This window comes from Amia ocellicauda, chromosome 18 (assembly GCF_036373705.1).
Source record: "Amia ocellicauda isolate fAmiCal2 chromosome 18, fAmiCal2.hap1, whole genome shotgun sequence".
Lineage (NCBI taxonomy): Eukaryota > Metazoa > Chordata > Actinopteri > Amiiformes > Amiidae > Amia > Amia ocellicauda.
The window spans coordinates 8906304-8921956 of record NC_089867.1 but is presented as its reverse complement, the minus strand read 5'-3'; the positions used below and the strand labels follow the sequence as shown (position 1 = coordinate 8921956).

The window sequence follows — 15653 nt, the reverse complement described above, 5'->3', positions numbered from 1 at the left end:
TGATGCAGCCACCACCATGCTTCACGGTAGGGATGGTGTTCTCAAGACGATGTGCGGTGTTAGGATTGCACCAAACATAGAGTATAGCGTTCAGGCCAAAAAGCTCTATTTTGGTCTCATCAGACCATAGAATCTTTCACCACTTAGTCTCAGAATCTCCCACATGCCTTCTGGCAAACTCTAGCTGAGATTTGATGTGAGTTTTTTCAACAGTGCCTTTTCATTTTACCATTTGCCCATAAAGGCCACTTTTGTGAAGCACCCGGGCTATTGTTGCAGTATGCACAGTGTCTCCCAGCTCAGCCGTGGAAGACTGTAATTCCTTTAGAGTTGCCATAGGCCTCTTGGTTGCCTCCCTCACTAGTGCCCTTCTCGCCCGGATACTCAGTTTTTGAGGACGGCCTGATCTAGGCAGATTCACAGTTGTGCCATATTCTCTGCATTTCTTAATAATGGACTTTACTACTCCGGGGGATATTTAATGCCTTGGACATGTTCTTATATCCTACTTGATTGATGTTTTTCAATAACCTTATTCCGGAAATGCATTGAATGTTCCTTCATCTTCATGATGTAGTTTTTGATAGGAATTGTACTAACCAACTGTGGGACCTCCCAGAGACAGGTGTACTCAACCTGAAATCATGTGGCACACCTTAATTGCACAGAGGTGGACTCCATTCAACTAATTACGTGACTTCTAAAGACAATTGGTTTCACCACAGCTCAATCAGGTGTGTCATAGCAAAGGGGGTGATTACTTATGCATTTGAGTATTTTCTGTTTAGTATTTGTAATTTATATTAATTCTCACTATATTTTTCACTTTGACATTATGGACATTTTCTGTGTTGATCATTGGGAAAATTACTGATTAAATCCATTCTGATTTCATGTTGTAACACAACTGTATGTTGTTGTTAGTTCTCCTTCAAAATGCAACATACCCAATAAATTATAAAATGCAGCAGGGTGTATTTAAAGATTGCCCAGTACTGTCTTGTGAGACTAATACTGCTGTTCAACAGCTATAAACTGTTTTTATATGAGGCTTTTAGTCACAGTTGCGATCAATATGAAAAAACTTAAATCGATTGAGTTTCTAAACAATACATAAACTCAGTGATAACAGCGTTTCTTTTCCCCCATTAAATTGCTACTGCTCAGCAAAGTTAGTGCGTAACATATATCAACTGGTATGTCCTTTACAGATGCCAAGTAACAGGACCTTTGGGCACCAGTGACATCTGTACAGCCAAGGTATTGTGAATGTAGGCAAGGCTTTCAAATGTATCACTATGCACGAAAGCCATAATATTTTAGTCAAACTGCATTTATTTTCAGCACAAGAAGCAAGTTGTAGCTTTATCATATTTAGGCTGCTTGTTTCCCGGAGCATGAGGTAAATACATAATCTGTGCATTTGACGTCATACTCTCACATCAATGCAAGGAAACTGTGAGAGCTGCTTCAAGGGCTTCAAGGGACCGCATCAGCTATCTCTTCAGATTTTCTGCCATAACCAATAGATCCTCCATTGCATCACAACCCTCTCTAATATATTCAGGACACACTGAGATTTTAACTTGAATGGCAGGCCAAGCATCAATCAAGCATAATTTAATAAAAATGACTAATTAATTGAATTATTGTCATGGTTGTGGAAATATTGAGCCAGAGCTCTGTTTGTTGCTTTCTGCTTTGTACATGCCAGTCCTCCCGTGACAGGAAAGTCAGCCAGTGGAAAGTTAATAGGTTTAAAGGAGTGATAGTTTTTGACACAATGGCAAGACGGATTATCCTTGCACAGCACAGTTTTAAGGCGTTCTCCTTTCATTCTCTCTAAAGTCTTATGGAAGCCCAATCAGAGCCAATGACATTGAAGGCTAGTCACTGAAGGCAGATAGCATCAGTTCTTCACAGATATATTTTTTTCTCGGTTAAAATCATGATATGTCGTCCACCATTTTATCACTGCTTGTTTTCAAAAGGAGGACAATTTCTTCAACGCAAGAAAACATGATATCTATCTATCATGGTTGTTAAATTTGTATATGCGATTAGTGGTAAAACCTTATTAATATATATGTATTTCAAAAACTATAATCCATATCATTTAACTATTTTCGTCCACCCTGTCAATGATGTCATTCTTCCTGTCTGTGACCTCTATTCTGCAAAACACGTCATAGTTACGGCATAAACATATGCCATGGAACTTATTATAACTTTTTTTGTTTCTTATGTGTCCTTTATTTATAGAACTACTGTAAGTCTCACACAAAATCCCACAGGGTGTAAAGCATTTTAGACTACGGCATTGTGCGGCTGGAAGCTATCCCATTGACAGGTACACTAACCAAAGAGAATACTAGGAAAGCACTTTAGCCACCTGAGAATGAAGTTCTGGGTTTAACAAAAGTAAAGATCAATTTATCATTCTTGACACAGTCACCTTTCCCAAAGAAATCAACACGTCATTGTATTATTTTTAATATATACTCTTCCGACCATGAAATCCAACAAGGAGAGCCGTAAAGTTGCATTTTGCATGAACAAAGTGAGGCATGTTTCAGTGTAACATCTATAACATGATGGGATTCACAAGCATGGGTAAAATGAAAGTGATATATCTATAAGAAACACACAGCACACAGTACTACATGCATTTCTGTCATTTTTCAGACCTGTATGTTCCAACCCAGCTGGTTTTCACTTTTTAACAATCTTGTTTGTAGACTTCATCTACACAACTCCTGACAGGAAAAGAAAGATTTAACTGGTACTAACCTGCCATACCAAGTGCTCCATTATTACAGTGGTGGTTGACAGACAGATACTCAGCACAATGGTGTGGGAAGAAGAGGTCAGCACACTGGCAATTATAGCATCCCGCATGGAAAAGGGCAGCATGGTGTACACCACAAAGATAATGAACAGGAAGAAGGAGACCTGGAAAAAAGAAAATTAATGAACAGTTGAACATAACCAAATCCCAAATTGAATATCAGAAGCATGAACAGGAGAAATTACAAATTAAACAGGCCTTGAGGCACAGTAGCAATAGGAATTATTTTTCTTTTTTAAACCTTGTATTAAATAGGTGTCCCAGAGACCCAAAGCAGTGTTTGTTATGGCTATAATTGCAGAAATGGCTTCTATTCCCAGTGCACTATGGCTTAGCAGAGCAAATGGCATACTGAATTCAATGAGGTAAAAGGCTTCAGATATGGTAAATTGTACGGTAGATTTTACTCATTTTAATTTGGCAAGTGTTTTTGGAGGGAATGTGCTCATATATATTCAAATGTTCATGAATGACATGCAAATTAATTTAAAAGCCTGTTTTACAATAACTGTAAATATACAGCAATATTTATTTTCTTTCATTTACTTGTCAAGTCAAGACATCTTCATTTTGCCAGGAACACTGGTAATGAAAGAATTCCCACACACAGTATGTCAGTTAGAAAATAACACTTACACTTTACAATACAATAATCTGTTCAAGTGAAAATAATATTTGATAGCTTCCTCCATATAGACTAGACTAAAGCAGATTTAAACTACTGAAGCAAAACTTCGGGACGGAATTTATTAGCCCAGAGAAAATTATTTTGTTTGTATTGCATATACTAATATTGCTATTGTTAGCCACTATTAAAGAAATAGATGTGTTGTGTTCTCATTCCAGCAACTGTTGATGAATAATAATATAAAAAGTATATTCCAAGCATACTGTAGTTCACTTTATAGGAAATGTTTCCCCAATGTGTGCTTAAGGAAAAATCCACACATTCCAGAACAGCAAAACTGATTCTTGCATACTAGTGGCCTACATTGCAGCCCCAGAATTCATTCAGTTATTTAGGGGAGATTTCCAAGAAGCTTCTCTCATCATTTAGTTTTATATTAAATTACCTCTGACCTGCAGAAGGGAAAGTTATTCTGCTCACCCTAAACTCTCAGGCATGAATATTGCAATATATTTGAAGATAAAATGTTACATGCATACAACTGACAGCAAACACAACACTATCTACATTGTGTTTTATCTTTGGTTTTTGAGGTGACATGCAGCTGAGTAAAATCCACTTTTATAATGAACTTAAAATAATTCTCATACTTTAAATAGGAATTTGTTCTTAAATATTAAAGTGTCTGTTTACACTTTACACATGTTTACAAAAATACTTTATAATACATAGGCTATATGTTGACTGGCACACTTTTGACAATGCCTTATCCAAGGTCTTATGGGGAATCAGGGATGTCACACATCTGCTTTCTGAGTCTAAGCCAAAATGAAAAAACAAAACAATCTGAAAGGTATTAAACCAAGAAAATCAAAATGAATTGGCATGAGTCCATATAGTCAATATAGGACAAAGCTAATTTTCCATATAACTGTAATGTTCTTTAAAGTATTATCAAAAGAAATATGGCCAAAATGGAAATTGCTCTGCTGATTTTAAAGGTCTGTTATTCCTAATTGAAGTAAATTATTCATGAGAAGACTTTTGGGCTTCAAAAATCCAAGTTAAATTTCAGTGTTAGTTTGTCCCACAACGAAAAACAAGCTTTCAGGATTGTAAAGATATGAACATCGAAAAATAAACGAACATTTTATGTATTTTTCAGCAATGAACTTTTTCTTAAAAAGGTATTAGTTTATTTATACCCTAATTTGAGAGCTGGTTGGATCAAACAGCCAAACAGCAGGACTATAGCATTGTATCTCAATGATACACTGGAGGCAAGTAAACCACAGGAGTTGCTGTTGGGCAGCAAGCAGAGGAAACTGTCTGATTCAAGCCCACCCAAATCCACCAGTGCTCAATCAATTACATGCTACTCCACGGGAAATCCTATATTATGGCCCTGATTCATACCAGTCTGGTCTGGTTTATAGAGCTCAGCAAATACAGAGGCTTTCACCAGTCGGGCCACTCAGAAAATGCTCAATTCTTGCTTAATGAAAAACAAAAGTACTTACAGATTTGTTTTTTCTGCTGGCTGTGTGTTTGCTTTCACCTTGTTGATAATGCAAACCATTCCCCTGAGTATATTACAGATTGTTATGTTGGGGAGGAAAAAATAAATCATATTACTACTTCCAATGGCTGAGCCCCACATGCCCTCGATAAAGAGTTCAATAAGAGGTGCAGAAGGTGTTCAATTTGCAGCCAAATCATCCCCTGCCCTTTGACTCTCTCGACTCGTGCTTTCTCTGTCTGTTTGCTTCCTTGCCCACTGCACAGCTGCCTGCTGCAGTTGTAATTGTTCCCACTCGGCTGCCTCCGTCTGTCTTGTGTCTCCCACCAAATACATATCTATATGCCTTCTTTATCATAGAGTCATTTGTCATTTAATTGGTCTTCAGTTCATCCACATCAGTCAAACGGTAACAAAGGAAATTAGAAAAATAACCTGATCTGTCTGACATTATTTGGAAGGTGAAAATCCACTAATTTGAACTAGATTTATTGTCATTACTCAAACTCTGAAACATTTCAAATGATACAAACAACTTGTCTTGTGTCGTCTTGTTAAGTGAAAGGTAAACATACACACAAACCTACCAATTCACTCAATTTCACAAATAGTTCACCATTAAATACACAGATGTTCACAACTGCTTACCTGTCTTTGTACAAAACACTTAATTATGTACTTAATCCTGCATTGGTTTTAAAACTGGAAAACGCATTATGTGGCACGTATTCCCTGGGAGGATAGGCAGCTCAACTGTTCAATAACATTTTAATGTATTCTTCTCTTCCTGGACTACAGTAATACAGATTAATGGGATTTCAAATAGAATTTAAGAACACCGGTGGCACGACAGGTGAAAAAGATCAAGTAGCATTGAATAATGGGATTTTGGATTAGAAAACACTTAAACTGTCAAAGATTATAAAGTGTTAGCATAAATGAAATGGGGATAGAACATTCCAGAACACTTAAATAAGAATGTACCACTGCAGAGTTGTGGATGCAGTCCTGGATTTCCATTTCATCTCAGAACATCGGCTGTATTCTAGCAAACTGTATAAGGTTTACACCACCTAGTCCCCCTATTATTCATATGGGTCAGAATCACGTTAAGCTCTGTCCATACAAACTAAAAAAACAAAAACAAATTCTCCATTAATTCAAATGGACATCGTATGGGTTTTCCAAGACATAAAAAATATACATTTGCTGTAGAAGATTTACAGTTATGCAGAAATCTGCTGATGTGTATTTGCTGTCTTTCAGGTTCATACAGGGAAAAGTATGGACCTTTTTGGGGATGGGAAGAGTTCATGTTTTCAGAAAACCTTTGCTCAGAGTCCCAGTGGAGTGCCAGTTTAAAAATTAAATGCTAATTCACCAAATTAACCAATGAAGATGGTCAATGGCATATCAAGTATACTGTATCTGCAGATCAAATGAATATGTATTAATCGGCGATCTGTCTTTGGCACACCATTGCATTTACTTTCAGAGAAAACCTGCAGAAAATAAACAAAATAAAACAACACAGGGAAAGTTGTCTCTTCTATAAAACTTCAATAAAAAGGCGAAATTGTTTTATTTTAATCTGTAGCTGTATGCCTGTGCTGCAGTGGGATATTAAATATATTTAATAGATAAGGGCTGGAGAAAGGTAAAACCAAATACCCCCCAATATATTCTAGTGACAAAATGTTTTCATTCTGCAGTAATTTACGGCTGGCTTATTAATTCAAAGCTGCACCATTTCCGTCCATTTGGGAGCTATCTTTTCTGTTTATTTTAGGATTAAACTAAAAGTGCAAACTTTGAATTAGCTTTTCAATCACTAAGTCATTTCACATCCATCTTTCACATAATAACCCTTCATTTCAATGCTGTGCTCTAATAAAAGCTAAATGAGAAACTTGAAATCGCCATTAGAGCAATCTTTATAGAAAACTAATTAAAACAACTCAAAGTGCTAGATGAAATCCTGCTTAATATTCAGTTCAGATTCACAAGTTGAGTATTTCTGTTTCTTCTTCATTTATAGTTCAAAAACATAAAGCAAAATGTTACAATTAGCAATAGCCTAGCACATCCTATGTCTTAACATTGCATCAGTCCAACATTAATACTTTCCCCCAAGGAAATGTATACCTACAAAAACTGTCCTCCTGAAAATAGAACCACACTTAAAGTAAGATGAGCTCCTACTGTTTGCAATATACATGAAATATGACTGGAGGCCTGGAAATGTAATGCGTTAATATCACATTTGTATTCAGTACAATTCATTGCCACCCCCCAAACTTTGTGCAACTCTTGGCACTTAAGACACCTGGCATTGACACAATCATTTTCAAATTATAGTTTCATACTACGGCATGAAAAGCAGCCCAATTGTGTAATGTTAATAGTCAAGTCAATGATTTCTGAAAATCAAACTAATAAACATACATTAAACACAACCTAGATTCATCTATTGCTCCAGCTAAGGTCTCACAGTTGTTATATTTGGTTTTAATATGCAGCTTGTAACCCCCCAGGTCTGCACTCATCTTTAAAATGTTTTAATGCAAACATATTAAATACATACATATTCAAGACACAAATAAGCCCGCAATCCCTTCTACAGGGATTGGATGGAAACAATACACTGAACCACATGCTTAATGGTTAAGACTCACGGTTGAAATGATTGCTTTATTACTGTAAGATATACAATTTCAGTAGAAAGGTTGCAAAGGAAGTTCTGTACCTAATCGGTCTCTTAAACCACTGTGATCTAAAATCAGTTTTAACACAAAGACTGACAGCACCGTAATCTACTACTACTGCATCATCTTTCTTTAAACAGAATAATACAATTAATCGATCAACCAATCAATCAGCAGGAAAGAGACATCACTTCAGGGTATTACGTCTATCAGTTTACCGCTCAAACAGAGCCTGAGCCATGACAGGATGCTCCATGCTCAGTTTATGTTACAGTTCTTTTTTGTGTCATTTTGATTATGAGGTTCTTTACAGATTTCAGGTCCTTGACTATTGCCGTGCTTTTGCTCAATTGCACTTACAGGGACCTAATGTAATTGATCTAGACTTCGGTCACCTTTTTTTTAATGGCTCTAACTTAAGGCAATTTCAGTATTCAACTGGGAAAATGGTGGTTAAAATAGAACTATGATATCCACATCTGAAATAAAATGAACACAAGGGTCGGTATTATTGATACCTCTGACATGTTCATTGAATAGTCCAATACTTAAAGGCCTGGCAAAAGTAGCTGACAAACCACTGCAAGGTGTGTGCTGGAACCAAATCTTCAAATAAATGACAATTTAACACATATATGTCAAATTTCCATATCTAAGGCATGGCTCAAGGCTCATGGTAGTTGCTTGAGAGAAGAAGAATTAAAAATAATGACCTATCTGAGATTGTTAGGAATCTGAACAGTTGTCTTGGGATATGACTGAATGGTTTCATTAATTACACATTCACAATGTTGCTGTTGATTGTAACTTCAAGTAAGGCAATGATTATAGACCATACATGTTGATGCTGTAAGTGCATCTGTTAATCATATATTTTCATATGAATATTGGTAGCACTATACATTACTGTTTCATAAACTTTTATTAAAGACAATTAGCTTTGTCCAATACCTGCAGTGTATGCATTTTAAAAGTCGTATCTATTACATTTCAAAAAGGCATTAATTTGTTTTTATTTTTAATGCTGTTAATACATAATAATAAACATTTTATAAACATATAACGTCTATATTGTTACATAACACTAACTTAATTGACCCCATAAACATATATACATATATAGTAACACCGTGGGTGGTGGCCTTCGCTGCTGAGGGGACAGACACAGAAATAGGGCATATGGTGCAAAAAGATGTTGATTTAATTAGTACAGTGTAGGAGTGAAAACTAAAGAAAACCAAATCTAACCCAGCTCCTAGTTGAGCTAAAATCTAAACTCATATCTGAATTTCTCATGGATCATTAACGCTCCGGATTTCATTCACCAAAGTGCCTTCTGAAAGCACACCAACGAAATGGATTAACCCCACGCTACTACAATATGCCTTCACACTATTTCTCACAGCGACGGATTTTCTTCCCAGTCTCCTTTACAAGTCCAGACAAAGCTGAGAGTGTGTGCTTGAGCTCCCACTCTCAAAACCAGTCCACCGTGATGCAGAGCATCTGCGCATTTACCTGCAGATCTGAATATAACACTCGGCACAGTGGCAGAGGCTGATAAGCACATGAAGGCTTAAGAAAGATGAGTTTAGGTCTCGAGTAACATACAGGGAGAATATGCCATTTATGATCATTACGTTGCTCATTTGATTTGCAGTTTGTTCCCCATTCTCTTTGTTTACTGCAATGAAATCCAATGCTAGTAACTCAATTATGTGACAGAGAAAATGGAGACTGGAAAAAATTACATGCAGTACATCATTTATTTTCAGCTCTAATGCCGTAATAAAAGCAAAGATCTCTGTGGTGTGGGTACAGCTAGTAAATAAATGACCTTATCACTCACTAAGTGCCTATGCTGTGCCCTTTTTTCTATTTGTAATTTCTGCTGCATCAGGTATTATTTCTTAATTATGACTACTGACAGCTCTACAAAGAATGATGGTTTCAGATTGCTTTAACCATCTATCATGTTGAAATGTGGCTTGACTGGAAAGAGGGGATTTTTTATATGCCACTTTGGATGATAGTAGATCTTAGAGCTTCTTAAACCAAACTAATGTATTAATTTATGATTCAGATTGCATAGGTTCAAGGGTGATGTGGTGATTGAATTTATATGCCAACACTGATGTGTAGTTAATATAGTTTAACATTTATTTTTTATTTTTGTAAAACTTGAATATCAGAGGACTTTTGTAAGGATGCAATACACACTCTGGTGGCTCCAACACACAGTTGTAACTGGAATCCTTAGTAAGACTTACATTTTATACTAAAACATTTGACATTTTACTATATGCTGAATAATCTGCTAATTATTAACACTTTATAGACATACCTGCTTTCAACAAGTATATATATATATATTTTGTCAATGGTGAATCATACAACTATTAGACATCTTGAATAGATAACAGTTCCCAGCATGCCTTGGGATAGATCATTAGCATAATTATCTTCAGTCACACTAAATTTGGTTGTGTTAATTTGGCTTGTACCATTGTGTATCAGACATAAATCAGACATGTAAATCACACTGAATCAACCCTTTTTGTTTTAGATTTCTTCCCCACAATGTTTTAGAGTTAAATACTGCTACTACTACTACTATTACAATAATAGTAATGGACAATCTGTATTACTTTTTTCCCCATTTATATGCTTGATCCTATGTAATACTGCACTTCAGTACTTCTATATATGTTTAAATGTAATACATGTGCACACAGAGACACTCACTTTGGAAAGTAATGCCAAGTGTAGGTAATGTAGTGCACACTTTCAGCTCCTGAAACAAAAGGATCATCTTCTGCTGAAAACATATATTTTCATTCTAGGTAGTTATGCTAGTTTGTATTATTTTAGAGTAGCTATCAGTGCTTACATGTTCTTCTTCTCCTTGACAGTATTTCAGTGCTACAGGCACAAGGTTTCAAGATTTGATTTCTATAAATAGCTTCGCCACAACACTGCACCTGCCCCCAGTTTCCTCAGGGACCTTGTCAATCAACTGTGGACGTTGACTCAACCATCTTCCCTGTCAGGGAAAGCACAAAGGTAGTTTTTGTTTTTCTGTTTTTCTACAAAACAGGAAAATGAGCATAATTACCCATTCATATTAAATATAAATGCCATGGTGAACAATCACAATCATAGAAGGAAAATGCTTTTGTATTTTGGAAAGCAATTTGAATATGCATATAAAAATAAACAAATGGCAGCAGCAACAACAACAAAAAGAATAATCAAATGATCAAACAAACAAAAAAACTGAACAACAAAAGCATGTATTCTGTGTGGACCATTCCTTTCAAAGAATGGTCAAAATACACGCACGAAAAAGCAGGCAATGTCATACTGCAAAATAGAATTTCAAAGGCACACACGAAGAGGACGGGGATGTGACTGTACAAAAAGCATGGATCATTGTATTGACATCAGTGTTTGCTTTCCGTATCAAACAGCAAATCTGGACACTTATCAACATGGTCATTGTAGCACTTGCATTTTAGTACACTGCTTTTTTTTTACAGTGACAAAGCACACAAAATCAGGACCAAAGTGCATAAATGGATATGATGTGCCTTCATTTACCTTCACTGTGGCAACCATGCGAAGGCTAAGTAAAGAAAGTGGAGAGACACTGGAATGCTTCAGAGCGGAAGGACCCAAGGGTATAGGGCAGCACAACACAGTCTCTCACAGTGGGTCATCAGCTGCTTATGGCCCCAGTTCCACTGAGTTGGAAATATCGCTGATTTAACTCGTGATACACCATTCACCATCATGACTGACTGCTAGTCAGTAAGGCACTGAACGCCAGACACATCAGCTACAGCAATCCTCGGGAGTCTGTGTCACACAACACAAACCATAAGTTGCATACATGCTTCAAATTTGAGAGACCATCCACCTTCTAGTGCAGTACCCATGTGGCAAGCTTGGCTAGACAACAAAACCCATGGTCCATGTGTCAATGTACCTAGTTCACAATAATGTTGTTCATTACATAAAGAGTGTAGGAGTAGGTACACACAAGAGATAATGGTACCCTGTTGCTGACGCAATCAATACAAGGGAGAAAATATTCATCTTAACTCTGAAGCCTTGTGTTTGCACAGAAGTAAGTAAATCCAGATATTAGGTGGCAGTGGAGGTCTGCCAGTAGCTTTAGTTATTGCAAATGTCATACCTATCCACAAGAAAGGGGACAAAACTGAGCCAGGAAACTACAGACCAATCAGTCTCACCTGCATTACTTGTAACATTTTGGAAAAAATGATCAGACAGAGGAGCATCTCAATGAAAACCATATTCTTGGAGATAGTCAACATGGGTTTAGACGAGGCAGATCATGTCTTACTAATTTATTAGACTTTTTTGAACATGCAACTGCAGCTGTAGATCATGTGAAAGCATATGATATGATATACTTAGATTTTCAGAAAACTTTTGATAAGGTTCCACACCAAAGACTGATCCTCAAATTGGAAGCTGTGGGCATTCAGTGTAATGTAAGTAGATGGACTATGAACTGGTCGATGTATAGGAAACAGAGAGTTTCAATTAGAGGAGTTGCTTAGCAGATACAATCTCGGCAGCACAGGCTATTCAAAGGAACTTTGATAATATTCAGTTGTGGGCCGACACCTGGCAGATGAAATTCAATGTGGACAAGTGCAAGGTAATACATGCAGGTAACAAAAATGTCCACTATAATTACACTATGGGAGGAATGGAACTGAAAAATGTAACGCATGAGAAAGACCTAGGAGTCTACGTGGACTCACTTTCTCCATCCAAACAATGTAGGGAAGCAATGAAAAAGGCAAACAGGATGTTAGGTTATATTGTCAAAAGAGTAGAATTGAGAACAAGGGCAGTAATGTTCAGACTGTACAATGCACTAGTTAGAGCTCATCTGGATACTGTGGACAGTTCTGGGCTCCACACTTCCAGAAAGATATCGCTGCTCTAGAGGCAGTTCAGAGGAGAGCAACCAGACTTATTCCAGGTCTGAAGGGAATGTCCTACTGAGAGACTGAGGAACTGAACCTTTTTACCCTGGAACAGAGGAGACTACGTGGGGACTTGATTCAAGTCTTCAAAATCATGAAAGGCATCGACCACATCAAACCAGAGGAGCTTTTCCAGATCTGCAGGGACACACGCACAAGGGGACACAAATGGAAATTGGGCAGAAGACACTTCTTCACACAGAGAGTCATCACAATCTGGAACAAACTCCCCAGCGATGTGGTTGAAGCTGAAAATTTGGGAACATTAAAAAATAGACTGGATAGGATCCTTGGATCACTTAGTTATTAATGGACACCAAAAGAGCACGATGTGTCAAATGTCCTACTCTCGTTTGTAAACTTTCTTATGTTCTTCTTATGTTCTTATGGACAAAAAGACCACTTTAAACAAATTAATTTTATAGCTCGAAGACAAACTGAATACACAATGGAATAATATTAGAGTAGGAGAGTTAGCTATATCGAGTAAAATGTCTGCAAGAAAATATGGAAAATTGAATATTTTGACGATCTCATTTGGCTGGGCAGAGAGGATATTTTCAATGGCCTGTGCAAGGGATTCAAGGAGAGGGGTCAGACATCTAAGTTAAGATCATGAAGCCTGGTCTGAGACTCCTCTATAGAGATACAACAGTCTTCACTGCAGCAGATGGATTAGTACACAAAATCGTTGTCCTCAAGCCAAAATGTTCTTTAACAAACCATTAGTAGTCACACTGTCGTGTCGATTACCATGAAGTAGCAACAATGTAATTATATTTGCAAATAGGAGTTCCTTGGTCAGTAGAACCTACATTTATCAGAATACATGTGCACAGATGTGTGTTAAAATGATTACAAAATAACAGATTTTATTAAAGCAACAACTAAACTAATAATTAAAGAGGTAAAAAAGTAATTATTCAGAGATACTAATATAATATATGCCTAATGTACTTTGGGGTTTAGTGACTACAATAATGATTTAAGATTAAGGTTAACCTTAATATTAAAATGTTTAGTCTGACACAAATATCAAATTATGTTAGTATTTTAATAAAATATGGTAAAATCAGTCTCATTATCAAATATCCAAAAACATATAATATTAACTAATTTAGATTTCAAATAGCTAACAGTGGAAGACTGAATAACTTTTAGTGTACAGTAGAAATTAATTAAAATTACACACAATGAATATTATCAGTAATTCTCATTGAACTCGAACATTAAATAAATGGGAATAATATCTTAACAGATTATCTCTTTCATAAACTTCCTACTCTTAGTTTATGCTTATTCATATTATTATGAATATTGAATTACTCCTGCCAAAAAGTGGTGATAGGTGTTGCAGTTCCAAGGCTTGTGGAAGATTGTTCCTCGGGAAAAACTCAGGTCTTCTGATGCAACCCTGGTTATCTGAAAAAGGAAGCACTACCCAAGGGGGAGGGTTTTTTGCTCACTTCCGTACCATCAAAAATTTCACTCTATCAAAGCTGCCATTGGCCCCTGCACACGTCACTCAGAACAGGTCCCTTCCCACTTCCTGTTCTATAAAACGTGACATCAGCACAGGTTCGTGACTCCCACGTGACCTTGCAACCCTTGGGCAGTGCTTCCTTTTTCAGATAAGCGGGGTTGCATTCGTAACCTATTGTTATCTTTCAAGTCGGAAGCACTACCCAAGGGGGAGGGGTTACTGTATAACATAACCGAAAAAGGAAAGGAGGAGACAGCGACCACCGGAAGAACGGTGGGAACCAGGGGAATGGTGGGAACATGTAAAGGAGACAGCGCGGCCTGAGTGGTCTCGGACGGAGTGGTCCTGAGTGGTCTCGGACAGAGAACCATAGTGGGCAGTGTGTGCACTCTGCTGAGACTCAGTGGCCTCAATTGGAGGAGGCCAAGGGGGAGGGTCTGTGATGCAGCCGCTAGGAGGGCCAGCAACCTCTCGCAAAGGGACACCCTGACACGAGCTCTCAGTCAGAAGAGGGAGAGACACGTGTGTATGGAGGCAACTCTCTCTGGTGCCAGCGTGGTGAGCATGGCAACGGAATTGAGGTGCAGTCTGAGGAATTGTGCCTGCTGAGTTGGCATCAGGCGGCTCTTCTCTCGATTGACCCGGAGGCCCAATTCGGAGAGACAGCCTAAAATCAGGTTCATGTGGCATGCTCTCTTGAGTGAGAACAAACCAGCCAGTCGTCTAGGTAATTGAGGACGCAGATTGGCAACGCAAGGGGGCTAACACGACGTCCATGCACTTGGAAAAAGTCAGAATGGGAGAGCAACAAACTTGAATGCTCGGCCCTGGAAGGCGAAGCAGAGAAAGGTCTTGTGCATCTACGCAATGGAGATGTGAAAGTACACATCTTTCAGATCCACCGTGGTGAAGCAGTCGCCACGCTTAATGGCCTGGGACATGGTGCGCAGGTTGAGCATCTTGAAGCACAAAAGCATGAGGTAGTGGTTCAGGCGCCATGATGGGGGCTGCCTGCCAGTGAGACGCTGGCGGAGATCGGCAGGAGTGTGGGGCTGTTGCCCGGGCTGTGGCCTGGGAGCCGAAATAGGGGGGCCTCCCCTTCTGTGAGCTGCCGCAGGCTGCCTGCACTGCTGGGCCTGGGGTGCAATGGGGAAGACCTGGGCCAACTGCAGGGACTGCTCTCTCTCTTGGAGTGTGCGTGAGAGCATCTCCTCCACAGAGGGGCCGAAACTGAAGCCCGGTGAAATCGGGGTGTCCATGAGGCCGTCCTATCTGCCTCAGGAACCCGTCATGCCTGGCACAGCCAGAGCTGGCGGTGTGCCACCACAATGGCTGCCAGGGATTGCCCAGTCACCCTTGCCCCTTGACTCATCACTGTCACCAGCTGGTCAGCTGCCACCACTATCTCTGAGATAGGGGGTGGGGTTGGCGATGAGTCATCATGCT

General features: G+C 38.4%; 1 protein-coding gene across 1 annotated transcript in view; it reads right to left on the bottom strand.

Moving 5' to 3' along the window:
* The window catches only part of adcy2b (adenylate cyclase 2b (brain)), a 124331-nt gene that overhangs the window by 86186 nt on the left and 22492 nt on the right, over nucleotides 1-15653 (bottom strand). The window contains exon 3 of the mRNA XM_066691000.1: nucleotides 2791-2952. Coding sequence (XP_066547097.1) covers nucleotides 2791-2952 — 162 coding nt within the window. The remainder of the gene's footprint in view (nucleotides 1-2790; nucleotides 2953-15653) is intronic.